Here is a 27,686-nt window from a genome sequence, read left to right as displayed (position 1 = left end):
CCACATCCTGCTGAATAAATAAGTACCCAAGTTTCTCCATTCATCAAAGTCAAAACTCTCCAAAGTGAGTTTAATTAAAACAAGAGGCTCTTGAATTTTCTCAGATTAGATAGTGATCAAACTACTCAGAACAGAGGATCCTCTTTGCTCTTGGTCTGGGTCTTTGTCTTTGGCCCATTCTCTCCCTTTGAAGGTCTTCAAGTCTGGATCCGGAAGGGGACAGGGAGACAGGGAGGAAAGGAAGAGAGAAAAAGAAGAAGGGAAAATGAAGAAACAGCCCAACCCCCAGAGATGTTTTATAATCTCGAAGGCTTAAACACATTGCCCACAGAGGTCACCTCCAGCTAATTCTGAGGATCTCCGAGCAAGAACTCTCGTGTCCCTCCCTGGCATCCTGCAGGGCCAGGGAAGAAAGCTCTCCATTACTATGAAGGCACAGTGGTACCAGGGGAAGGCGCCAACACTCTCCCCAAGGCTCCTTCTTCCTGGCTGCCTCGAATGTTTTATCTTCTTGGGATGATTCCCCAAACTCCATTCCTTCCTTAATATCCAAGCAGCCCCCCATCTTGTCCATAATTGACTTTAGATGGATTCTACTTCCTGAACTATAATTCCCTCCCAGCCTCTCCAGAGGTCCATGAAAAGTTGATGTGTAACCATGCATATAACAACAGTAAGGAAAAACGCACAAATCAGAGCAAACTTTTAGGTTTTTTATTATGCATTTGACAGTATTTACTGAGTGTTCGTACAATGAGTGAATTCCTCTCCCAGATACCATCTTGTACAGTGCCAGACAGCACATGCACACTTAAAAACGTAATTCAAGCTCTAAGGAATATGAGTTTGGATTCAGAACACAATTGAAAATCTATATATGTACAGTGACTTTACTTTTAACAGATCCCATAAAACAGCTGGAGGAGAGAATAGTTCCCCAATAAATAATCGTTTCTCTTAAACTGTACAGAATTCCTCCAGTAAGTTGGTCTCCTGCACTCTCTCATGATGGATACGCACCTTACTCCTAGAATAAGGGATAGATGGAGGCTCCCCCAGAGTCTCGTGTCCAGACAAGGCCAGCACTCCACCATGAGCCATCTGAACTTCCCTGGAAGGTGCCCTTGCCCCTACTCACAGGTAGCTTCTCCTTGTTCTATGGCCCATTGGGAGTGATACCCTCCCCACCTGCCCAAGTAGACAGCTTTTCGTGGCCAAGTCACAGCCCCTCTCTCACTGTGAGCCCAGCACAGCAGAGAGGGCGCAGCTGCAGAGATCTTGAACCACCAGGCGTTACAATTCCCAGTTGTTGCCAATTATATAGATAAATAGGAATTTACATAATTTGCAGTTTGTGTTCATGGCTTATTTTGAAACCACTCTCCAAAGATCCACATTTATGCATGAAAGCAAATACTCCTCCTAATAACCTGGAGCTGGGGCTGACTCCACAGCCAGCTTCTTGCAAACCAAGCTGGAGAACTCTGCCGCTATGGGCCTAGTGTCTAAAAGGGACATGACGTCCAGCCTGTGGGCCAAGAATGAGCTCTGTGGAGCCCAGAGTTCAAAACCATCAGACATCAATTTCTCCTTTTCTTCTCACAAACATCAGAGTTCCTTTTTTTCTTCCTTCCTTCCTTTCTTTCTTTCTTGATACATACTTTGATGGGTACCAAGCACGGCTAAAAATTTCTGTCTCAGTCCTACAGGCTTCAAACTACTGTGTACCTCTGGCCCAGGCTCACCCCAACTCCTCGCCTCCTAATTCAGCCTGCAGCCTTCAGAGGTTGACATGCCCTGGCCACACCGGCCTTGCACATCTACTACAAGATGGACACATGTTTACATTTGCAAAGAGCCTGCCTGGCATCCACTTACTCTCCAAGAGGAGTCATGTCAAAAGCCAGTGAGTGACTTTCCAGCTTGCCATGCCTCTCCAAAAACAATTTCCTGCCTGAAACAAGAGCCGAGGGCGTCTGGGCCCAGGCACATCTGGGATCATTTTACCCATTAGGGAAACTGGGGTCACTTGGATTGGGGCATTCTTGGAGTAAGGGTGTATTGTCAACTGGGGACTCTTTGGGTGGGTTTTCTGCCCCAGACAAATTCACCCCTTGTCCCTAAAGAGGTGGAAATGTTAACTGTGGAGAGCAACGGCTCCTTACAGGATGATATAGTGAGCAGGCAGGGAAGGCAGGGAGGAAGTCCACGCGGAGAGCAAGCATCCGTGGCGGCCACCTAAGGGCTCCGTGTTGTGTCTGTCCTGGACTTCAACCTATCGTGAGCAAAGGGGGAAAAAGAAAACAGAGGTGTATTACTAAATAATAAGGGCTTTCTCAAGCTGGAAAAGGTAACTTCCTCTTGCCCCGTCTCCAGCTGTTCCCTGGCATGAACCACCCCCCTCACCAGAGCTTATTGGCATTTCACAGCCTGCAATCTGAGTGGGAAGGTGTGGAGGGAATAGTACCGCAGGTTGGCTGCAAAGGAGCCCTCCCGTAGCCTGGTCCTATGGCCTGGTCCCATCTGGGCTGATCACCAGATGAGGATGGTAGAAGCTACTACTCTGAGAATGGATATAAACGTCACCAACTCAAATCTTGCAAGAATACAGGACTTTGGCTTGGTAACTGCCTTTCTTCCCAAGGAAAGCTTCTTACAGGGCTCCCTTATTGGCTGTCTGTTGGGCCTTTGCACTTCCTGTTCCCTCTGCCCAAAACATAGCTCCCTCACTCAGCCCTGTGGCTCACCCCTCACTTCCTTCTGTTCCCAAGTCACCTGGTCAGTGATCATGTGCCTGTCCATCAACCATAACTTGCAGCTGCCCCAACACCTCCTATCCCTGCTGACTCTCCAACCCCTCCTCTCACCTGCACTCCCTGCTACATCTGAGTTTCTTAAAGAAGTCCCTCTCCTTGGTCCCCTTGCTATGTCCCCCACATCTAGAACAGTGCCCATCCTGCAGCAGGTGCTCAACAAACCTTTGCAGAATGAAGGCATGAGTGAATGAATACATGGTTTCACGGGTGGGTGATTTTAATCACACTCATCCCCACAGAGAGAAGTTTTGGTTTGGGGTCGGGGGGAGAGACAGGATAAAGAACAAAGAGGCCAAGTGGGAGCCTGTTGGGGTCTGACTCACTCTTCTGGGACTCCCCACCACCTCCGCCCCCCTCCTCCCTCACCATTTTTATTATGGATGCTGACAGATCCCTCTCCGGGCCCCTGAAAGTGATCTGCCACCAATTTAGAGAGTCTCCTGTATCCTGAGCATGGCTTGACTTCCCTTGATCAGTCCCCGTAGGCACCGAAGCCACCTCCAGGCTATCATTATGAACATAAATTACCATCCATTGCAGATGTGCAGGCAAGTCATTAATAATGATTTCTGATTGATAGAATGACAAATAAACCCGGTCTGGCTGCAGGAAGCCCTCAGGATTTCTCACACAAAAAAGACAAGCAAGCTAAAAAATAATAATAAAATGAACTAGGGAATCTGGAGCTGCTGCCAAGCTGAACTTTACTTTTGTCCAGGATCAGCTGCTGCAAAGGAGACGTGCTTTTTGGAGGTGGGGTGGGGGGAGTCGTGCTGCTACAAAAGCAGAGGGAGACACTGGCCTGAGCAGGCCAGCCTGCAGGATCCCTGAGGATCAGCTGACTTTCTCAGGCCCAGTAAAACCCACACCGGACATCACTGCCCTGGAGCTGAGAGGGATGCAGAGGCTGGCTCTTAAGACTACAGGCAGCCAAGGTCCTGAAGGACAATGACTATCCACAGCTTCAGACTGCCCGCCCCCAGAGTTCACCAACGGAAAATCACTGTTGTCTCTTGTGGAGAGTGATGCCACAGAATGGAATTAGAGCGATGCCACAGAATGGAAGAGCAGTGTCTGAGATTGGGATCTCTGATGACCTCCTGGCTCTGACATACTTGGTGCCTGGGAAAGTTTGTATGCAAAGGTACAGGATGCCTAGCTGCTATGGTAATGTCCTCCATGAGGAGGCACTGTGCTAGAGTCTTATCAGCCTTGACCTTGATCTCAGACACTCAGCTCCTGGGAATAAAGGAACTTTCTTGCTAGATAACCACAATGTTTCATCAGCTCTGCTGCTTCTGAACCTACCTGCATAACAGTAACAATGGACTTTCTTGAGAGCTACACAAAGCTCCTAACATTGCACATTGCAAATGTAGAATAAGTGCATAATGTTGCTAACTCTGTAACTTTCATGAATACAAAGAATAATGCTTGCAGAGTCTTTAATTTGATTAATGAGACATAGATAAATAAAGGTTGCTGGTGTAATTCTTTAGACCTGCTTCTCCATCAGAGAGCAGCACTCCACCTGATCCCAGCTTTATCTTCAAATCTGAGTCCATGAATCTTATCTTTCTTATCGTCCTTCACCCTTCTCTGGAACCTGCTAGATTGGCTGCACTGTTTGCAGCAGTCTGTGGATAGAGCCTTCACCCCAAGTTCTGGGGTCCCACTGGCCACCCCCCAACACACCCTCTCCTCCATGAAGGGCCGCACCCCCATCTTCACCTTTGACGCAGGCCTCCGCGGGCCCCTCTGGCCCTCTCTTTCTCTTCTTCGTCTGGGTTTTCTGCTGTCCTGGAATTTCTGTGGGGAGAAGGCTGGTTTGAATGAATCAACCTGCATTTCCAAGTGACTGATTTCTTCGTGTCAAATGATGACCTCCTCTTCCTGCCAACAAGCCCTTAGCATGTGCCCCAAGGAGCATATCTCAGGCATGATTTCTGGAGGCTGAGAGCTTCATGGGCTGATGCCTAAGCAAGTACAGCATCCACTCAGCCCTGCTACTCATCAGATGTTCAAAAACACAGAAAAGGGAAGGAAATGGAGTCAACATCAAGCTTTCTGGAGAGCAGATCCTGGGATCTGACTGCTTTGGTGCCTGCCCTGCCCTGGGGGCACCCTGTTCAGGCTGCTTTTACATAAGTCACAACACCCCTCACTAGTTATGGGCAGGGTTGTTGAAGGGCTGCTATGTGCAGCTGGGTTGAGTCTTGGCTCAAAGTGAAGAGAAACGGTAGTAAAGACTGTTAACAGGAGCAACTGTTTCATGAATACCTGGGTAGAGTCTGGGGTCTGCTCACTGACTCTATTAGAATGAATGCACGAGCTTCTCTAAGAGGATAGAGCAGACCACAGGGTCTCGAATTCAAGGGCCTCCAGACAACGAACATGTAACCCAGGCAAATGAATCCTTCACACCCCTTGGAAAGTGGAGCAGTGAGACCTGAGGCCACGGGTGCTGTTTGCGAGGAAGCTAAAACTATGCAGGGCCAGGCAGTCAATTCTTCCACCTTTTATGTTGAAAAATTATTCTGATTTGTCTAAAGTGCTGCTCAGGCCAGAAGACAGACAACTGAGCCCTGGCCTGAGGGCCTGGTTCTCCAGGGCACTGAGTGCTGAGGAAGCCACACCACCCGCCCTTTGGAAGCTGAGTGCCCACAGCCTCTGGACTCAGTCTCTTCTTTCCCTGGTCCCAGGACCACAGCAGCCAGGGCTGAGTCAACCTACCTTCAGGAAGCCCCTGGCTTGGCCTCATCCCTCAGTGACGTGCACCTGGGAATGAGCGCTACTGGAGGGAGTCATACCTGCTGACGTCCAGGGTTTGTGTGCAGAAGCGTAGGCAGGCCTTGTCATCTATCCCCACACAAGCACAGCGTGAATGTATCCCCAGCGAGGGCTGCACACTCCCTGGGGACAATCCCAAGGATCTCTTGCCCCGGAAGCTTCCTCTGTAGTTGGACAGTCCATAGGGCACAGTTCGTCTGCAAAGCACAGAGGAGGGTCAGGAGAGTGTGCCAGGGGTCCCTGGTGTGGGGCATGAGCTGCGGCCTACTGGTGGGAAACTTCTGGGCCGTCCCAACCCCCAGGAAGAAGGGCCAAGGGGACAGAAAGTCAAGAGGACCAGGGAAGGTCAATGGTCTCAGCAGCCCAGCCCCTGGAGGGCTCGGGCACATGGGAGAGCAGGAGGCCTCATGGAGGGGTTTCAGTCCTTTCCAGACCAAACATGCAGGTGTTCTGCTCCCCACCTCTGGAAGCTTTGCCTGGAAGACTGAGAAGTGATTAAGACGCTGGCGCTGCCCGCCTGCAGGCTCTTCTTCTGTGCCTGACTTTGGGGTTGAGCCACGTATTGGTCCCCATCTGCGCCCTTCACCTGCTGCTGGGCTTGGGCACCAGCCAATGTAAGATCTCCATACCTGTAATGCCCTGGTGGCTGCCCAGGGCCACCCCTGGTGGCTGAGCTACTGACGACTTCTCCTGTGTGCACAGCAGGCCACAAAGGAACAAGAACAGCCTGGCCTCTGAACACTCGTCCTCAGAGAGACAAACATCAGAAGGGCTGCTCCCTGCCTTCTGAGAGGCACTGCCATGGCCTTGACAGGGCGGCTGAGGGTGGAACTGGCCTTGGCAGAGTCTCACTGTGAAGCAAAGACGTCTGGAATTGTCAACCACTTCTGTCCAGGGTCAGCTTTATGAGGGGGTGGCGTTCAGAGCCACAAAGATTTAAATCTGGTTCTGGAGTTCAGTGTACCCAAACTGTCATCCCTAGAGAAGAAAGAAGCCTTCCAGCTGAGCGGGGGGGAAGTTCAGACATGTGTGCAATTCATCAGCACCATGGGCCACGGTCAGGGGCAAGCTACCTGGGACTCAAAGAAACAAATGTGGCCAAAGCCTCTTTTCCAAGGAGTCTTGGTTTTCCTGCCTGTCCCCAAAGGGCAGCCACTTTGGTTTCTCAAAGGGTGACCTGACATCCTCCTTGCATATTCAAAGTGAAACCTAACTGGATTTCTTTTTATTAAAAACGCAGGCCATGGAGCCTTTTTAGGGTAGGAGGCCAAACAGCAAGGCTGCCCCACTGTGACCAGATGCTCAGAGCAGGCTGGAGACCAGGGCTGAGGCTTCTGCCAGCCCTATTCTTTTTCTGTTCTCACCCCAACTCCTTCCCACCCAAGTGCCTTGAGAAATAGCAGAGCAGCGGCTCCCTGCTGACCGAGGCCGCCCAGCTGTTGAGCAGAGAAGGAGGGCAGGGTCCAGACACGCTGAACCTTCTCTCAAATCCTGTTCTTCTCAGAAATGTAAAAAGTGGAGAGGGGAGGAAAACAACAACGTGGCCATTGTCATGAGTCCAGATCTGGTTGAAGGTATGTTTTTCCAGTAACAGGACCACATTAAATCTCTAAGTGTTGACATTAAATCCAGACCCCCATTTCTTGGTGAAAACAGCACATGAGGAATAACAACGCTCCCATTTTCCCATCAACAGCGAGACCTGCAATTTTGAAATTGCTGTCAGCTGATTATGCATTGGCGGCTGCAGAACACTCTGAAGTGTTTTAAGGAAGGAAACAAAGCAACGCGGTGTTTGTTAATAGAGATGTGCTTAGCACTTCCCAGCAGCCTAGGCGAAGCTCTACTGAGCAAACACCCTGGCAATTTCAAAGAACGTTTACAGGGAAGCACCGCCCCCTCCCCACGATCTGGGAGGCTCTTAGGAGATGGCCAGATCTCAGTGGGGCCCACCAGAGCAAACACTTGAAGTTTAGAACATGAGTTCAAAATGGAGGCCCATCTCCCATCCATCCACAGATAAGCTATTAAATGAGAGTTCTATCCCCTGACCTAGACAAACGTGGCTGTAAAACACCTTGGAAGTCCAGCCTTGATTTAAAATTTGGGGACTCCTTGGATCCCATGCTAAAATACAGCAGCCCAAGGAGATCTGGCAGCTTTTCTTTCCTCCTACTCCACCCCAAACCAAGAGAGCCAAACCTACTCCCACACAGACACCCCAGGCTGTACCCCAAGCTCTGTCCATGCTCTACCCTGTAGGCAGCTGCTACTTGACCACCCCCATGGGCATAGGAATGTGGACCTGAGCCCTGTTCTGTCCTGTCAGAACCTAGAAAATACCTGTGCAGACCCCAGAAATGGGCTTGGGGACATGGTCTGGAAGAAGGGGTATATGGCTTTCGGTCCCACAGATTCTCTGCAATGAGATGGGGGATGTGTGACCAAAGGAGGGTCCCAGGTGGCCCTGTAACTCAGAGAACCAGGTCAGGAATGTTCCTTAACCAGGTCTAAGAGTTGCTTACCCGTTCCTCCAGAAGGCAAGGCAGGTTTTTTACTTCTTTTATGCCAGCCAGGGACCTACCACAAGGTTGGGCAAATAAAAACTACTGAATGAGCAACTGGTAGCCAATTGTGGCACAGCTCTAGTCTGGGCAAGACTGGATTCTTTCCACCTGAATGAGTTCAATAACCATAAACATCATTACAAAGTATCTCCACCATCTGTTAAGTAACAACTGCACACATAGTGTTATTTTCAGTGTGAAAGGCACACTTGTGTCTGTGTCTCCAGGAATTCACATGCTACTGGGGTATGAAAACAGAAGAAAAATGTCAAGCCAGTATGTACAGGTACATGCAAGGTACACAGAGTGCAGAGAGATTACCTGGTAATTCCATTATTAAGTTGTAAAGCACTTAGGTGATGATCACTCCACCCTCTCAACAGTTCCCTGATTCATAAAAGGATTATTGGACAAATGAAATGAGATACTACATGAAAAATACTTAGAAAAGGCTTGACAGTGCATGAAAGTTAGGGATTATAGTTATTTATTTGGCCTGGGAAATCATGAGTTTCATCAAGCAGAAAAATTCCATCTACCAGGCCTGTGTTTGAGATGTGTGACTAAGTAATAAAGAAGGATAGTAAGGAACCAAAGGCCATAAGGCACAGCAAGGTCATTCTCTGCCACACCTCCTTCTGGCAGGTTCGTCACTCACCACTGCCTGTCTAATGCACTCACCTTTCAGGTAGAGAGCTGCCATTTGTCACCATTTCCTGAACAGGGAACAGGGAAGATCTAATGGTGGAACTATGAAGATGAAGGTAAACTGGCTGAGATCTTGGGACCAGCATCTCTACCCAGCTAAGTTAGCCTGCTGTTTGCAACGGGGTTTAGAATACAATTCTTTAAAGAGATAGGCAGCTCTTCTATCCATTAATGCTTCTGATATAACACAGAGCTCCATAAAAAAACGTAAGCAGATGACATAATGAAAACACTACCGGCCCTCAGTGCACCCATGCATTCAATGTCTAGTGCCCTGTGTATTTGTGCAACACTATCCCTCCGCTTATGTGCTTGGAACATTCATTATTTGATTAGTGGTGGTTTCAGAGTGATTAATCACAGTGCTCCTCACTTGCCAAGTTTCCCCAAACATCACATACAAATGCTATTAAACTCCCATATTCATCTTTCATCTGTAGCACAGGGAAAGCACTTTGTCTCTACAAGAAGTTTTTAAATAAGCAAACTGACTTTTTCAAAAACATTTTCTGTTCATAAGCTCTGTGTTGTTCTTTCCTAAAGGACTTATCGATCTCCATCTCTCTGATCAGGACACTGGCTGCTGTGCATGGAGTTCTCAGAACAGACACAGGTGTTCACAAAGGCCAGGTAGGAAGTAGCAAGGGGTTTAAATTCTTAACAAAGTGTATCCAACTGTCATTCCTCTCAAAGAAGCCAGTTTCCATTTCTTTCCACTGTCATTAAATGGAATTTAACAAATATCTGCTGAAAGTTTCAGCATGCTCACTGGAGTAGTCCTGGTGAACATCACCATGAACCAGACAGACCAGGGCCCTGTGCACACACAGCTCTGTCCCGTACACAGCCTAGAAAGCTAGCATTTTCTCAGCTTCAGTCAACCATTTTCTAACTTATCTTGAATAACCGGAAGCCATGCTGAACCCAGCTCCAGATCCCAACACATCAGCAATCGCCTGGAGCCCACTGACGCAAGACCCCATTCTGTCCCTGTCCCTACCTCTCCTGATGGATTATTCCAGTCCTCCCCTACTCATTTTGTCATGTGTCTAGTCCTCATGGTCATCTCGGTTAACAACCACATAAGCAAGTCAGACAGGTGACAGGATCTGTTGACAAGATTGCTACTCCTCTCTTTATAAATGCAGTTATTGCAGTTTTAATTTAAAAAGCCCAAGTCTGGCCAACTGTCTCTGCAGCAGGTGGGGCACATTCTCCTCACACTCAGATGCGGGTCAGGTTGATGATCTGCCTATTCTGATGCACATTTTTCCTTATTAAGTGGAAAATCAAGGTGATAAGGAGCCACTGTGTGCAGAATGCAGGTACCACTGACTGGCCAGGGGCAGATAGTCAGGAAGAAACTCCAGCTGCCAGGCACCAAGGTCACTGGACACCAGCTCCCACCACCCCCTGGAGAAGCAACTCAGAGATCCTAATATGCTTTCTAACCATGCCTGAATGCAGATTTCATCAATGTTCTTCCTTAGAAGACACCACTCACCAACTTCCCCAAGTTCAGTCCTTCTGGGCAAGGAGGACTGTGTCTGTCACCTTCATTCACCACCTCTGAAACATAACCAGTCAGTGCCAGTGGATGCTTAATCACAGCCCTGTGATCCCTGTGCCCACCTACTCTGAATGCCTGGGGGTCAGAAAATGCTCAGGAGCTAAAGACCCCGCTCTTAAAGACTTACAGTAGGGCTTCTCTACAGCTGAGGCCAATGTTGGTTATTTTCGTCTCTTAGAATCCAGCCTCCCATTCTTCTTTTGGGAAGAAGACCCCATTGTGTGAGGTCCCTGAGACTGACCACTAACTTGCCTCATTCCCTCACTAATACCACCTGAGGACTGGTCAGGTGACGAAGCTGGGCCAGTCAGACCTTCTCTCCCAAGATTCCTGAATAAAGAGACTCAAGGTCAGAAAACACTCAAATTACTATTTGCCAGGCGGCCCCACTCAGCTTCGTCCATTGGATTGAACCTTTAAAGCCCCTCGTCCTGTCCCAGGACCCCTCCTCCCTGGGCCTGAGCTTCTTCCTTCCAGTCTGAGGGCATCCTGTATCTTTCCATTAAGCCTTTTTCATGTATTACTAGCCAGATGAGGTGTCTGTTGCTTGTGACCAGTGAGCTCTAACTGGACCCCACGTTCATGAGAAGGCAACCATGGTCTCAGGTCTGCAGAGATTTTCTTTACTGAAAACAATACCAAAAAAAAAGGGCACGTACAGAGTCAAAACCCAGCAAGCCAAGCTGGCTGCAGCCCTCTCCTTCCAACTGTGCCCACTGTGAAATGTCCACTAGGGCTCAGGCTGTCCTCCATTCCAAGATGCACTGAGTCCAGCTCCCAGAGCCTTGGTGGGCCACCTCAGACGTCCTGTCCTCCACCGAGCCCACTCCTTTCCCCTCATCAAATGCTTGTGTTCTCTGAGCCAGGCCTTCTGTGAGGCATCAGGCCCCCCTCCAACTTCCAGGAAAGGAACCGGGCCAGGAAACCAGCTCCTTGGTGGCCTCAGTGTACAGGCAGAAGGCACACATGCAGGGTCGCGCATCAGGGTGGCATGCTGGCTGTCCACAGCTTTACTTCCACCACAGAAACCCTCACAGCTGAAGGTGGAAGAAGCCAGTGCTCACCCGGCCACCCCCAACGGGGAGAGTCTATCTCCCACAGCCTTGGAAGGAGCCAAGAATTCTAGAATATTCTGAAATCTTGGAAGCTGTGAGCAACGTGCTGTGGGTCAAGGGATTACTTTTCAAAAAGGCATTCCACCCCTCACCCCCTCAAAAACTCTGGGAATATTCAGGACTTGACCATTTGGGAATGTTAATAGAATCATATATGTTTTCAAAGGGACTGTTGAACACTGGCCCTTAGACTTCAGACCTAGAGCTCAAGGCCACCGTTCCTGTGAATGGCAGTACCAGTCATTGCCAACACAGTCCCTCCGCTCTGAATGACTTAGAGCTCATGCTCCTTCCAGGAAAACCTCTAGGGTGTGCCGTGGGTGTGGCCCAGCGGGGCCCGGCCTTGGCACCATCCTCTGGGGCCATCAGTGCAGGGATTTGTCCAGCTGGAATCCGGGACTGGTGCTGCCTTGTTCGCCTCTGCACCTAAATGTCTGCTTATGGTGGGCACCCAGCAACATCCCAGCATCTCAGTAATACATATCTGTTAAGTGAAGAAAAAACTTGGGTCTAAATTTGCCACCATTTCTAGGCCATCCCATCTCAGAGTTCTTGGCTGATTGAGTGGATTTCTACCTCTCCACCCTCAATTGACCCATATTCGAAAGTTTTCCTGCAAGGAGCACAGTCTCTAGACTCCTGGGAGTGGAGGAACTGTGTCTGGTAATAACTGGTGCCACCCCATGCACCCAGCAATGAACAGAGAAGACCCCCACCAATGGGTGAACCACAGGGCAAAAACAGAGACCACCCTCAGCAGGCAGCACCAGCTCCTGTCCAAACTGAAGACTTGCTCTCTGGAAGTCCTGAGTAGGCTGGTGACAGGGTTGACGGGTCCTTCAAGGGCTCCACCCAGCTCTGAATTCCACCTGGAGAATTCCAACCACCCTCACCATCACCAGCATCGCCACTGCAGAAGGACCTATACCTTCACTCCAGCAAGAGAACGGCAGCTTGGCCTGCCCAAACTGTTTACACTCTTCTTTGGATAATTACCATATGATTGGGCTCTAAAATAACCCCAAAGCCACAGAATTCACAGTCCTCAGGCTCAATGAACACAGTCCTCCTGAGTGTGGGCACACACATGAAGGAATGTTTGGAGGAGCACCAAGGGCAGAAGGAAAGAACAGAAAAACACCTGGTTTTGTCTTGTGCTGAGACATCTCCAAGAGTGACAGCTCAAAGGAAAAGCAATAGACAAACAAACTCCAACAGGCAGAAACAAAACCATCAGAGGGCTCCTCCAGTCTGGCTGGCTCCTCCATCTGCACTATCCAAGTGCAGCAACAAGCTGGGCTCGAGTTTCTCTCTCCAGCCCCCTGTGACCCTGAGGAGTTCCAGGTTGCATGTAGACATGAGCACCCACTTGGCCAGCCCAGGCTCATTATAACTTTATGCAAAGCTGCAGACAGATGGGCCTCAAAGTAGCTGCCAGCAGTGGAAACAGACGGGGTAAAACAGGGAGCAGGTATTTTTGTAAGGACGGAGTATTTAAAGGGATAAAAAAGAAATACAGACACAATCACATATCCCTATAAGTAATAGGCAAGAAGCAAGAGAGGCCAGGCTGGTGAGTTGTCAGGAGATTCCATGGTCAGGATAAAAAGTCTTGGTGCTCAGACTTGCTCTTGCCATCAGAAGGGGAGCAAGATATTCTCCTCTGCTGTCTGATTGTGTGCAAGACCGTCTTGGCCACTCCGATACAGCAGCTTCTCTCTCCAAGAAGCCAGGGTCAGGATTAGGGTGAAGCTCAAGGTCTTATTATAAATGTTGAGATTCTGAAGATTATTCTTTGCAGTCTTTTTGGAATTTTGGAAATACTGTACTAGAGTGTTCTTATTTTCCCAAAGAGGCTTTGGGGACTTCTGAGAGTTTGTCCCAGAGAGTCCCTTGCTCACCAATCCCTATTCTTGGTACTACAAAACCCATGGAGAGCAGATTAATAAAAATCCAGAAAAGATGCACAGGCCTCTGCTTTCTCAATTACGTGCTTCTGACTTTTGGCCAAGCTATGCCACACCTCCTAGGCTGTGGGGCAAAATCCCCATGTCTACTGGTGAGCCACCTCTGTCTCTGCATGATTCTTACTAATTTTCATGAAGCAAATCTGTTCTGGTTTTTAACTTACTGGGCTGGGGATCAGGCTGCCATATTCCAGAGTCACTGTGTGTTAGGGCCTCCCACTGAGTCTCCTGAGAAGAACAAAAAAGAAATCCAGGCCTCTGCTTCCACTCCAGAGAGATGCCGAGTTCTGTAGAAGTACTTGGCTTCAAGTCTCCAAGCAAGGGCAGCAGAGGGCATAACCAGATGCCCCCTCTGCCTTTTTGCTCCTGGCAAGCAGGCTGTAGAAGCACCCCAAACTATGTCAGACCAAGCATTCCTTCCACAGTGTGGCCCTTGTCCACTGTCCCCAGTCATCCTCTGCATCTATTTTTCTTCTAAGTACAACTGATTTCTATCCCGAAGGGGGCAAAAATGTGGGCTCAGATATGCATGTGTGCCTGGGCCTTTGTGTGTGCGTGTCTGTGTTTCTCGTCTTCAGAAACTCTATTTTCCACCAAAATGTGACATGGAATGAGAACAGGTCGTTTCCTTATGTGAAGCAGAGCTGCTGCATTCCCCTGTCCCCTGGAGTCTGAGATGGGCTGGACGTACTGAGACTCTGCAGGTCCACGCAGGAGGGAGAGCTGGATTTTGAAGCCAGGTGGTTGCAGCCACGCTGCGGAGCCTCCTTAAGGGAAGCATTGTTTGCCTCCCTGCTTCCTTTGTTTTAAATTCTTGCAGGAATAAACCACACCAGAGATGTCAGGGGACTTTCATCTGCCTTCAGATTTAAGGCCAAGTTCCTAACTGCAAAATCCCTTTCATCTAGTAGAAATCCAAACGCTCTGGCAGGGTCATGCAGGGTCACAACCTTTTCCTACCAAGCTCTCTTGCTTCAATGCAAACTGCCTTCCTGCCTCAAGTAGGGGTCAGCTGCATTCCAGTCAAGCCTCTCTTTGCTCTCACACATCTCATGCTCACTCTGGAGCTTTCGATCTGTGGGAATCCAACAGAAGGGTCACCTTGTGAGGTCTGACCTTTCCAACAATCTCTGAAGTTTAGCCCCAAGGCCCTCACATTTTAAAGCACCTTGCTATCAAATGTTCTAAGAACTATGCTACTTGAACTCAAAAACCAAGATCCAGAAGTGTGCTAGATTTCCAAGGAGGAGACAGACATAGGTACAGGAGAACAAACTAACCAGCAAAGTCAAAAGTGAGCAGACTCACCATCTGACGGGACCTTGGGCTTAGTGTGGCAGGCTTCAGGCCAACACCATCTTCCAAAAGTGCATCACAGAATCATTTCTCATAACCCCCTGTTCACAGCATTTCCTGGGGACACTTCCTGGTGACTCCTTGGCTGTGGCTCCCACTTCAAGCAACGATAGGCAAGAGAGGATATAAGGGTCCCAGGACCCTGTGGGGTTCTCAGCTGCAAATGGAAGCCCCCTATTTACTCTGCTAGGCTCACCCCATGTGAGAAGACAGGACAGCCCCTCCAAAGATGTGCCCACAGGAGTTTAAACAGAGAATACTGTTCAGGTCGTCTCCACTGCCTGATGCACACCCTGGAATTACCCCTTCACTCCCCATACCCCCCTGGATTTGGCAGGGGGTGCCTGAACCAGTAAACTCAGGGAATACCATGTCCCATTCCTCAAACTTCCAATTACTTACCAAGGCCAGAGAGAAGCAGTAGGAAGTTGCAGAGGAGGGGCGGGAATGGCAGGACTGATCCATCCCACCTGGAGCAACCTTTGGCCTCAGGTGCCTTTATCAGGCTTCTTATCAGCAACAGAGGCAGCCAGGTGGCCCTCTCCAGGGTCTGCAAGGCTTAAGCTAATGGAATGCCACTCCACTGAGTGCCAGGCCTCAGAGTAGCCTGGAGGACTGTGATGACAGGGTACAGGCTTGCTCTGGGGCACTCCAAGAGGACTGGCTGGGTGGCCTTCTGAGGCTGGCTTCAGCAGCATTTGAGAGAGAATATTCTGCTCGTTGGTGCCCTCCAAGTGCAGAATGGGATGGGTAGGAGGACCAGCTTGACCCAGAGGGCCACTGCCACCTGGGGTTGTGCTGCATCGTCATAGCCAGCATCTTGCAGACCTTGAATGTTGACCAGATTGAAAGCACTGTGCTCACCACTCTCTTGGTACTTTATGGTGTCACCATCATACCTTCACTCATAGGAGACCACCAATCCCCCTGCTATACAGGCAGAGAGACTGAGGCTCCTAAGTGACGAACCTAGGACTCCATACCAGATCTGAACCCAGAGTCTATGCTCTGACCCATGACGACGGGTCTGCACCCATTGCCAGAATCTGGATGAGGGGCCCAAGGTCCCCTTCTCTCTAAACACCATGAATCTTTGAACCAAAGGGTCAGGGTCAGTGTGATTTGAGCAGACTCATCTCCCATTCCTGCTCAGCATTAGGGACAGCACAAGGCAGCAAGAGCACAGGTTAGGTCCTGAGAAATAGTCATGAAAAGTAAAATCCCACCCCAGGAATGGAGCAGGTAGGCCTTGAGTTCCTCTCCTCCCACTTCTCCCTCAGACAAGCACCCTCTGTATCCCAGCATCTTGCCATTGGGACCAGCTTCCCAGTTTGCTGGACAGGCACACTCTTATCCATGAGAGCCACCAGGAAGGCTGAGATAAGGGGAGTCACACAACTCAATCAGTCAACACTGCATCTCCAGGATACACTTCAAGACACATGTTGGACCAAAGGCTTGGGCTTGAGACCACCTTCTCTCTCGGATCCATAAAGATAATCTTGCAAAGGAGAAATGATGCTATTATTTATAAATATAAATGCATCTAAATATATTAACTATCACTATCACAAAGAACAAAAACCACCCGAAGCGGTCAAGGATGGAAGACTGTGTCTTTGATCCATCCTTGGTCCCAGAGCCCAGCCCAATGCTACCCCAACAAAGCACCCCATAAAAACATGATGCATGCATGGATGGGGGGATCACCTAGGACAGCAGCAAGGCCCAGGCTGGAGAAAGGTCCACAGGAGCCACTGAGAGGTTGGATCTCAGAGTCAGACTGCCAGGCTCAGGCTCTGTAGCGGTGGGCAAGGGACTCAGCCCCTTGTAAACTGGGCAAGACACCAGCCTACTGCCAAAGGATTGTCCTGAAGATCGCTGTTGTGTGCTCAACACCCACATCACCACTATTATCAGAATCAGATCACTCATGACACTTTCCCAAAACTGTGATGGCCACAAAGACTTGTCCCTCTGCTTCAAAGAGCTGCATCTCTTGCAGTGATCCTACCAGGCCTGGCACACAAGACAGAATGATTAAAAAAAAATATATATATATATATATATAGATAGATAGATAGATATAGATAGATAGATAGATATATATATATATCGTAGATGAACACAATACCTTTTTCTATTTATTTATTTTTATGTAGCACTAAGGATTGAACCCAGTGCCTCACAAGTGCTAGGCAAGCACTCTACCATGAGCCACAACCCCAGCCTGACAGGATGACTTTTATTGGGATCCAATGTGCAAGATGCTGGGGTCCCAGTCCACCCACACCACTAAGAAGTTCTAAAATTTGCAATGTCATTTCTTGGAAGTGTGTTAAAATGCCTTTTTCAAAGAACACAGAAGGCAAGGCTAGAATTTATGGTGATGCTGCCTTTTTGTGATAAATACATAAAATGTAAATCCAAATGTTTTGTTAATTATTAGTTTCATTATTCTACTCTTGACTTCTTTGGGGAGGAAACCAATGCAAAACAAATGTTACTCCTGCCAGATTGAATAAATGTGGCTCGCTTCAGAGCACCTAGGGCAGCTGGGCTGGACATCCTAGAGGGAATGACCAGGCCAAAGAACTCAAGGAGACCTGAGGGTCACTGGCCTATAGCTGTACTGGTGTCTGCATCTTACAAAAGGGATGCAGAGAGTTGATGGCACCTCCCACCCCAAGGCCACCATCACAGCCATGTCTCAAGGGCAGAGCTCCTGGATACTGGAGTCAGGACTGCAATGGAGGTTACAGATCCCATGTTTCCACCAAAGCCATGATTTTGAACACCCTGCCCTGCTTTTTTTCACAAATGCATTCCTATTTGCCAGTCAGGTGGCTCAGATTTTTGTTTGGAAAACATGGTCACTATCACAGCATCACAGTGCTTTCCTTGTGTGTCCACAGAGGGACTCCGATGGCCCCTATCTTCAATGCACACAGCAGGTTCTGTGCTGGGTGTTCTGAACCTCAGTCATCATTTGATTGACTGGCTTTTACTCTTTAGAGGCTCAGAGGGGCTGGCTGCTATAGGGCATGGTGAAGATCTATGTCCCTATGATGGTTAATTTTATGTGTCAACTTGGCTAGGCTATGTTGTCCAGTGTTTGATAAAACACCAATCAAGATGTTACTGTGAACGTCTTTTTCTTTTTTGTGTTTTTTGTTGTCGCTGTTGTTGTTTTGAGAGTGGGGATTGCACCCTGGGGCACTTAACCACTGAGCCACATCCTCAGCCATTTGTATATTTTATTTTGAGACAGGGTCTTGCCAAGTTGCTTAGGACCTTGCTAAGTTGCTGAGGCTGGCTGGAACCAACAATCTCCTGCCACAAGCCTTCTGAGCCACTGGGATTACAGGTGTGTGCCATCACGCCTGGCACATGAAAGTCTTTTTCAAACATCATGAATACTAAAATCAGTAGATTAGGCAAAGTAGATCACCCTCCATCATGTAGGTGAGACTCATCCAATCAGTTGAAGGCCTTCAGAGCAAAGATCTGGGGCCCCGAAGAGCAAATTCTGCCTCCAGGTTGCCTTTCATCCCAACACCGTTCCATCAGCTCCTGCTAGAATTTCCAGCTTCTGTCCTGCAGAATTCAGAACTGCTTGTCTCCTGTCCACATAGGACAATTTTCTGTCTCCGTGTGTGTGTGCATACACACACACATCTTGTCAGTTCTGTCTTTCTGAAGGACCTGCCTGATACATTCCTGCGCTCCCTGGCAAGATGCTCATGCTTTCAAGTACACTCACAGAGGCCAGCCCCACAGACAGAAGCACACACTAAGCACATGGTCTTGCTCACCACTTCTGCCCATATAATCTTATTTCTCACAGATGCTCCATGACAATAAGATGCTATGTGTTTTTCTCCAATTAAAATTTTTGGTTTTATTTTTGTAGGCCGTGGTAGGGACTATTTGGGAATTGTAGGGACTTGGGGTTTCTAACATGGCCAAGCAAAATCTTATAAAAGTGACACTGTCCTCATTGTTTAGCTGTGATCTCAGCTGCCTCTGTAGGGCCACAAAGTGCAGTTGCCAAGGGACAAATCTGCTTCTTCTTTGGGGTCACGGGTATTGGGGAGAATATGATGGAAGTTATGGGAAATGCATCCCAGAAAAACACACGTTCCCATACACCACTGAGCGACAGGCAGGCTCTCTGAACAGAGCCACATGCCCTGGATGGGGAAAGCTCATGGGGGAGAGAGTGCTGTAGACCAAAACCAGAGCAGCAGTGCAAGCAGAAAGAACAGCGGTGGGCAGGGCTCAGCCAAAGCCAGCCAGCATTAACTGAGTTCCGCAACATGCTGGGTGCTGACGGAAAGGGCTGACCACACCCAGGCCATGGCAGGAAATGGGAGAACCAGGGGGACTCAGCTCTTTTGTCTGGAAGATTCTCAAGAGTCTCTGAGCCCAACCTAGTGTTAACTCTCCACAGGGAGATGCAGAATGGGTAATTCTCAACACACTCCTGCCAGGGCTTCAGGGCCTCGATGGCACAGATGACCACACTCATTGAATGATCCCTCTCTGAAGATCTCTCAAATGTCCTCCAAAAACACAGCAGGACTAAGCTCTATCCCATGTAATCCAAGGGGCCGGAGCAAGGGCACCAAAGGCAAAGGCACCCACCATTCGAGGCTCTTGGTTAGGCCCAAGAGTCAAGGCTCCTCCTGGCTCCAGAGCAGCTGCAGGGATGGGGGGCAGGCCACATCCTGGCAGAGAAGTCTGGAAGGTGAGACCCAGATGTCTGCTTGGGAAGAGGGATGGGGACCCTGGAGAGGCAGGACTGGGACAGCAACTCTGGGAAAGACCCCATTGAGTGTAGGCCCCTGTTTTCAGCACCTTCCAGTGATTTTTCAGATTCTTCAACATCCCTCGAGGCCAATGACCCCCATCACTGGAGCCCGGTTTCTCAAATTGCAGTCTTAACTGAGATACAGCAAATGGACCTATCTACACATCAACAGGGTTTCAAGAAGGGAGTGGGGAGGGAAGAAGCAAAGAAGAAAAGGCAGGAGGAAGAAAGCCCACAGGAACATCTTCCCTCCAACATTTCATTTTGTCTCATTTCAAAGCGTGCTTGTGTCTGGCTACTGTCATTTTGTTTCCTGGACAGCTCACGGGACACGAGGACACTGGTTGTAACCCTCTCTCCCGATGTTTAGAATGAATCAGAGGAAGGAGAGCAGAGAAGAGGTAAATCAAACTTGGGGAAAAAGTTACCAAGTTGCCTGTCTTACAAGACAATTTGAAATTCTGAGACAGGATTTCTAACAGCATGAGGTGTTTATGGAGCCTCTCAAATGTGCTCAAGGAATTGGGCTTAGACAACGGGAAAGAACTATGTGGGCTCCAAGTGCTCTCCCCTGCTCTGTCTCTCTCTCTCTCTACTGACTTTCTTCTTTCTCCTTCTAGATTCATGGTTTGGGATTCCAGCCAAACCAGGACTCAGTCCCACCACCCACCACTCAGTGCTTTTGATTCTGTGAAGCTAATCCGGTTGGACCATGACACCAATCAGATAAGAATCAGAAAAGACAAGTGTCAGGGTTATGGAGGCTCTAAGAAAAGGGGACCCTGATACTGTCTGAGAATAGAAGGTGATCGATGACAGCTAGACACGCATCTCTGTTATCCTCCCATCTCCCTATTGTGGGCTGATGGTCCAATTCGTACAGGAACCTCAGCAGACATAGCCAGACAAATGAATCATGCTCTCAGCTGCATCAGCTTATCAGTCACAGAATCTGTGAGAATTAGAATCAAAGGCCAATGTGCATCCCTTGGTCCAAAAGGATGGAGAACATTGTGAGAGCCACAGCAGAGCCTCAGTTGGGGAGGGGCCCTTCTAAGCTCTGGCCTGTGCCAGCATCCAGGTAGCTCACCAGTGGAGCCAGCCCTACCTGCCATTCTGGCTTAGTGGGGTGATTCTCAGGCCTACCTGGATGGGGCTAGAAGACTTGTTACTTGGTTGAATGCCACTGGAATACTCAAGATTACCCACACTTGCACTCCATCCTTGAAGTGTCCAGGTGGGTAAGTGAGCCCCTCAAAATACCACCTAGAGGGCTTCAGGGCTAATAGGCTTGGGAATAAAGGAAACCATGAGGCACAGGAATGGAGATGCCTTCAAACTTAGTGCAAAGTCATGGTTGTTGCCAAGGGTCTGTATTCACAACCATGTCCAAGTTCTCAGCCAGGAATCCCCAGCAGGGTGCAAGAAAAAGCCCCTGAGACCCCAAGAACACCAGGAGAATGGGCTTTAGCAGCATCTAGTCCAAGGCCCAGATTCTAGAGATTTGGAGAGCCATGTCCAAGAGGTGGTGGCCAGAGCAAAGTCAAGGTCAAGCCCTTTCTACTGTTTGCATAATGGTATCTACAGCAGGGGCTTCCAAATGCTGTGTTCAGTGAGAGAATGAGGGAGACATCAAATCCTCCCTTTGCCTGGGGAAGGGCGTACCTCCCTGTAGGGTGGTCCCACCCTGATGGGTGCTAGCTAAGAGTTCTTCAAGACTGAGAAAAGGAGGCCCTCTGGGACATGAGCCAACCTGTGAAAGACCCATGGCCCAGAAGTCGGTAATGCTGCATCCAGCCTCCCTTGGCATCCAGGAGGGCAGGGGAGGAGAGGAACCCATTCTACCTGGAGGGGCAGGTTCTTCCAAGCCACCCCCCCTCCCGCCCCCACCCTCCCCAGTGAGCATCAGGCAGCTCTCTAGGAACTTTAAACCCCTTGGAGCCTGGTGGGTTCAGGAGCGGGGACAAGCCCCCTTAGCCCCTGAGGCAGGAAATAAACTTTGAGGGGGTTCTTTGGTTCAGAGAGACTTCTCAGGTATCTAATCCCCCTGGCTCACTCATTGCCCCGGGGAGAGATGCTGACCTTCCATGGGATCACAAACCTAATATTAGGTTTCTACCAGCCAGACCCTCAGAAAGGATGTCTGACCTACAGACAGGCCCTGGGCTGGCAAGGGATCTCAGGAGGAGCTTAGGACTGTGCCAGGGCAGCCTCTGGGGCTAGACTGTGGTGAGACAGGTCCTCCTAGGGATGTGCAATGTGAGCTGGGCCAGACTGTGCTCCCCCACCTCAGGGCAACTCACTCTGGAGTGTTGATCCAGATGATGTCCAGGTGGCAATAGTAGACACACTCCTTGTCCTTGTAGGTGAAGCACGTGCAGCGCCGGGGGCGGTGGTGCACAGGGCCACCCTCTGCCTGTTCTCCAGACCAACCGGGCCCCTGCTTCTGCCCAGGACTTCCAGGATTTGTCCCTTCACCAGGGTCAGCCACAGTCTCTTCACAGTCACCCTCAGATCTGGTTGCAGGGGGCAGCTGGGGCACACCAGTCCTGCCAGAGCCCCCAGGCTGAAGGCAAGGAGTGAATCCTGCAGGAGGCAGATTGAGGGGCTCCTGAGCTACAGGTACAGATGTTAGTTGCACTTTCTCTGGTCTCCAAGCTACACGAAAAGTTCTGAAAAGTTTGCAAAGCTATGTGCACAGTTCCTGAAAAGTTTGCAAGTTAGTGCATAATGAAAAACTTGCAAGCTATTTTCACTCTGCAAAATCTGCAAGCTATTTGCACTGGTTGAAAACTTGCACGCATTTTACACTTTCTGAAAACTTTGCAAACGTTTTGTACAGTGTCTGATTAGTTTGCAAACTTTCTGAAAAGTTCCCAACTTCATGAAAAATTGACTAGTTCTCCGGAGCCTGTGGAGTAGTCCTTGCTTGCCGCTTCTGCCCTCCAGCCTGCTTGCTCCCAATCACCTCCAGGGATGCAGTTAGCTCTCTACAACACAGAACCCCCTACTCCCCCACCCCCCNCCCCGCCCTGCTCCTATTGTGTGCGCTCGCGCCAGGAGAGGCGCGCAGCCCCGCCTGCTTACCTGTGGCTGAGGTCACTGTGAGCCCGAAAAGGAGCCACAGCCCGGGCTCCATGAACCCCATCAGGCACCGGAGCACCTTGCCTGGAGGAGGGCCGCCTGAGGCCGAGAAAGGGTACTGGGGCTGGGCACCGCTTTCAAGTTGGGCGGATCACTGTCTGCGTCCCAGGCTCCGGCCAACAGTTGGCTGCTGCGGTCACGAACTTTCAGAGTGCGCTGCCCATCCCTGCGCAGGGCTGGCGGCTGTGGGCTCGGGCTTTTCTGGCTCCGCACCACCCCTTTCGCCTCCCCGCCCCCCGGAGGGGGCTGGAGCTGCGGCGAGGGGCCTTTGAACCCGGGGCGCACCGGGGGTCGCCTCGTAGGCACTGGGGGAGTCCGCTTGGAGCTCAGCGGCCCTAGACGCACCCAAATCAGAGAGGGGCGGGGGCGGGGCGCGATCCGGTGGGTGGGGTGGGGGCCGGGACAGCTGCCGGAAGGCCACCGCGCGCATAAGTTTGTACTCGCACTCCCCGCCAGCTTGCTGTCCCAAGACCCGCAGCCCCAGATAGCAGCCCCCCACCCCAAGAGCAATAAGATGATAAAAAGGCTGCGCATAAAGGGTGTTATCTTTTATCTCAGGGTCTAAGGGAAACATTTCTCAATGTTCACCTAATGACACCCTACCCTTGCACAGGGTGGACTTGCCAAGGGACTGGGTGTACTTTACACTCGTGACTCATGGGCACCGAGTCACCGCAGCTGGCACCCTACAGTTCAGAGTGGTAGGTGGGGCTGTGGTCCAGGAGCAAAGTCGCAAAGACTCGCGGTTAGGTAGCGGTTCGCGGTCCCAGGGAGCCGCACTGCTCACCACCCCTGCACAGGCCATGCTCCCTCATTCAGCAAATGTCCACCCAGCATGAGTGGCCCAGGGAAGCCCCTTGCTTCCTTCCTAACTGCCAAGGCCCACTACCAGAGGCTCGCCCCAGCTCCATCGCAGTACTCACATCAGGGACCCCAGGGCCTCTCATTTCTAGGGCACCTGCGGTTGCAAATCTTTTGACCCTCCTCTGATAGCCAGTGGAGTTGAATATCAGCCCTGCTCACCCACTGGCCCCAGTGACCGGCTTCTAAAAGCTCTAACCCAGAAGAGGTAACCTAAGGCAAGTCCTAGAAGGCACTATGAATTCTACCCAGCTGGCTGTTGCCTCCACACACTGACTCTGAGCTCTGTATCAGGCCATGAGGAAGCCAAACCAGCCCTCCAGAGAGACTCCACGGAGCAACCTGCACAGAGAGAAACAGCCTGGCAGCCGACAGCCAAAGCCAGCCACTGGGAACAGGTGAGAAAATTGGAGTCCCAGCATTGAAGAACTCCAACTGAGGATTTGTTCATTTGGATGAGGACAACAATATGCCATAATGGGGGTGGCTAACACTCAGCTGGAGTGAACTTGTTGATGTAAGCAAATTAATTTCCCTAAGAAGAACTTAGCCAGTTCTGCCATGGCTGATCTACCTGGTGGGCTGTGGGGAGGAAGGCTCAGCCCCTGGGCTGCTCCCTCCTCCAACTCTGTGGTAAATTGTTGGCCATCACCTTGAAGCCACAGAGGAGGGTGTGGGGTCTTGGGAGTCCAATCAAGGAGTCAGCAGGTGTGGCTCCTGGTGAGGGCCACTTTCTGCTTGCAGATGGTGCTTCTCATGGCATTCTCACAGAGGGGAGGGGGTGAGAGCTCTCCCTGGGGGCTTCCACCAAAGGGCACTAATCCCATGGGGAGGGGCTCCACCCATGACCTCACCACCTCTCAAAGCTCTCACTGCCTAACACCATCACCTTGGGATTAGGATGCATCAGATAAACACGAGAGGGACACTCAGGCCATATACTATTAAGATCTCTTTCCTTGGAATTAATGTCTGTCTCCTACAAAATAAAAAACTTATTGGACTGAAAGACACTGGAATAATAGAAAATTCACTAGTTAGCTAAAAAGAGGAAAGCAGGTGGCAGTGTCCTGGCTCGTCCTGACGCAGGGTCGGCCAGCCTCGGCTCTTGGAGTCTAGAGCATTCGTCCTCACTGGCACTAAGGCAGCAAACTTGGATGAGCCCTCCAGGCTTCCGTAGGTGTGGCCAGCTGGAGTGGGCCCTGCCCTGGGATCTCTGATGTAGGTGAGATAAGGAAGTTTAAGGATAGAGAACCAAGGTACTGGGTATTAAGACCAGAGGACAGTGCACAGAGACAGAGTGTGTCCTACTGGATGACCAGAAGAGGCAGAATTTTGATTGGTCCTGAAAGTGACCTGGACACCATGATTGAACAAGTGCCCACTGTGAAGTCCAGCCCCAACAAGAAAGGAGGGTCTGCGCCCTTTCCTGCCCTCCTCAATCCTTCCAGCTGGGCTCAGGAGAATGTCCAGCTGGGGTAACTCTGACATCTCTGATGAGCTCCTACTGGAGTGGGGCCGCAGGCAGGGGCTTAGAGCCCTCAGCAGGCTGGGGATGAGCCAGGGTTTTGTAGTGTTGTTTTCATTGCGCTTACTTTTATGTTTATCTTTTATTTATGGAAAGTAATTTGACTTTCCTCATGTGGTAGAGATAGAAATTCCTTTCTAAATTAATTTTCTTACGTCAAAAAAGTAACCTAAATTAAAAATATGAAAATTCATGGTAAAGGTGGTCGCAGACTAGGAAAAATCAAAAAACTGGTTTTCCCGTGATTGAAACCTGGAGCGTGTAGATTTGAAGGGTAGGGGCATTGAACTAAGCTGGTGGGGGCGGGGGTCTGTTTTGATAGCAGTGTCCCTAAGGCAGAGGAGAACGGGCACCAGGATGGGAAGTCACATTGTTCTTGAAGATAACCCTCAGGGCCTGTGGAAATTAATAAGACACGGGTGATAAAGTTGAGCAAACTAGAGGTACAGATGAACTTCAAAATTCTAAACTGGGGGTGACTTTCTGGTGACTTTTACCGTAGTGTGGAAAGGCCCAGAGGAAACAGGCAGCCATTCCTCTCCACCTCATTGGTGCTGACTTAGGAAGTCAGAGAATGGGCTGATCTACCTGGTGGGCTGCAGGGAGGAAGGCAGACGGCTCAGCCCCTGAGCTGCTCCCTCCTCCAGCTCTGCGTTTGTTGAATTGTTGGCCACCACCTTGGAGCCACAGAGGAGGGTGTGGACTGCTTTTCCCACCTAGTGCCCACTCCTGGCCTATAGTTAACATCTGTCTTCTTTTTGGAGGACCCACCCACCCTTTGCCCACATAGCCATGGTTGCAGTTCGGGTGGGACCTCAGTGCCTCTGAAGTCTGGGATTTCACTGTAGGCTGGTGACTGACATTTAGCCTGGGGACCTATTCTACCCTCCCGGCTACTGAGTTGGCAGCACGTGACCAGGCTGGACCAATAGAAATCAGTTTCAGGACTTCCTCTGCAACTTGAGAAAGAGATTCTGTATTCACTGGAATTGTTGAGGAGAGAGACGATATAGTTAAAACTACGGATGGCCACCTGGCCATCCTGAGAGAAAGGCCCCATCTGAGGACAAACCTAACGTAGAGAAGTGGGGTCAAGAGATGCAGTCTGGATTGGGGTCCTAATGCATCATTTGGGCATCCAGCTGAGTGATTGATGGTAACTCATAATTTCATTTATTTAAGCTTATTTGAGATCCCATCACTTTCCACTGGAAAACTCTGGCCTTCAGAACATTCCCGGCTCTCATGGACTCCAGGCAAAGATGCCTACAAAGGAAACATAATTCACTGATTCGGTGACCAGCTGGTGATAAGGATTTTAATCATTGTTTGACTCAAAAACTTTAAAGTAACTGACCTGCTATTGCACAGTTGTTAAATGGATTCAAATTCCTCTCTGTCTCATTCCAGGGACAGAGTTCGTAACCATTAGACAGGGCTGCCCCTTGAGCTAGGATTCCGCGTTTACAATGGTTCCTGCTTTCTCCTGGGTGCAGTTCCTGTGTCATTACCTGTCCATCCGTGGTGGAGTCTCACTATTCCCACCGTCTCTGATGGAAGGTCATGCAGAGGAGCCAAGACCAGGAGTCCCTCCTACAGAGGACACTAACCATAGTCTTTCTCCTCCACCAAAGCCTGCCAACATTCCTTGATCTCCTTCATTGCATCTGCTGAGCAACATGGCCCCAAGAGGAACCAGATAGGATGCTTGTGAGCCCCGGCCCCGTGCATGGTTTGGTCACCAAGTTTATTTTTCATCCACTTTTTCCGAGTCGGCAGATGTGTGTCTGTTACTTCAAGACTGTGCCTCGCGCTGATATTTTGATTCAAAACCCAGCCGTGAAGACTGCTGCAGCTGAGCCCAGCTAAGCGTCCCTGCAAGTCGTCCCTTCATGTGCTTTATGACTCTTTTGAAGATTGTTTTCTCTTAAGTTTAGGGGATTTAAGGGGCAGTAACAATACAGTATGTAGTTTTCCATTGTCCCAGAATTTCTTCCTCCCACCCATCCTGACCATCGGACGCTTTGAACTTCCTCAGAAACAAGAACAATTAAGTGCTTTTCCACATTTCTCCTGTCTTAGCAATGCACCCCGATCAGCACGCAGCTCACTGTGAGTCACAGGAGGAGGCACCACACTCCACATTCATTGCTTTAAAAAATGACATTAATTGTAATGAAAGTTTCTGGTGAAATAAAATGATCATGATGCATTCTGAGCTTAAGCTCTGCCAACTACCTGTCAAGGCCTAAAAGAAACCATCTCACCCCCAAAAGAAATCTGTTAGCGAGTCTAACAATAATCGTTCAAGAGAGTCCCCAGTTTTTCTCTGTTTTCTGTTCTGGACATTGGCTGTTGTTGGCTCCTGGATGTCCTGTCCCTGCATGTCTGGTGATGAGCCACCTCTTTCCCTAGGGAGCTACCCCTTCCCATCCTTTATCCACACGGTTT

The 27,686-nt window shown here is 49.8% G+C and overlaps 1 protein-coding gene and 1 long non-coding RNA gene across 2 annotated transcripts; one reads left to right on the top strand and one right to left on the bottom strand.

Annotated features, from left to right (window-relative positions):
- Window positions 1-692: 692 nt before the first annotated feature.
- Edn3 (endothelin 3) lies at window positions 693-23,210 on the bottom strand. The gene is made up of 5 exons (XM_048810898.1): window positions 22,790-23,210; window positions 22,006-22,288; window positions 5,627-5,803; window positions 4,548-4,625; window positions 693-2,275 (listed from the first exon to the last, which is right to left on the bottom strand). The coding sequence occupies exons 1-5, from the start codon at window positions 22,848-22,850 to the stop codon at window positions 2,239-2,241; spliced, it is 636 nt and encodes a 211-aa protein (XP_048666855.1). The 5' UTR covers window positions 22,851-23,210; the 3' UTR covers window positions 693-2,238.
- Window positions 22,805-27,264, top strand: LOC125618980. The gene is made up of 3 exons (XR_007350399.1): window positions 22,805-22,901; window positions 24,002-24,105; window positions 26,418-27,264. It is a non-coding gene; the product is annotated as an uncharacterized LOC125618980 (long non-coding RNA).
- Window positions 27,265-27,686: the final 422 nt, after the last annotated feature.

Source organism: Marmota marmota, unplaced genomic scaffold, assembly GCF_001458135.2.
Source record: "Marmota marmota marmota unplaced genomic scaffold, marMar, whole genome shotgun sequence".
In the NCBI taxonomy this organism is placed as follows: Eukaryota; Metazoa; Chordata; class Mammalia; order Rodentia; family Sciuridae; genus Marmota; species Marmota marmota.
The sequence above is the reverse complement of the archived record's forward strand: the minus strand, read 5'-3'. Positions and strand labels throughout refer to the sequence as shown.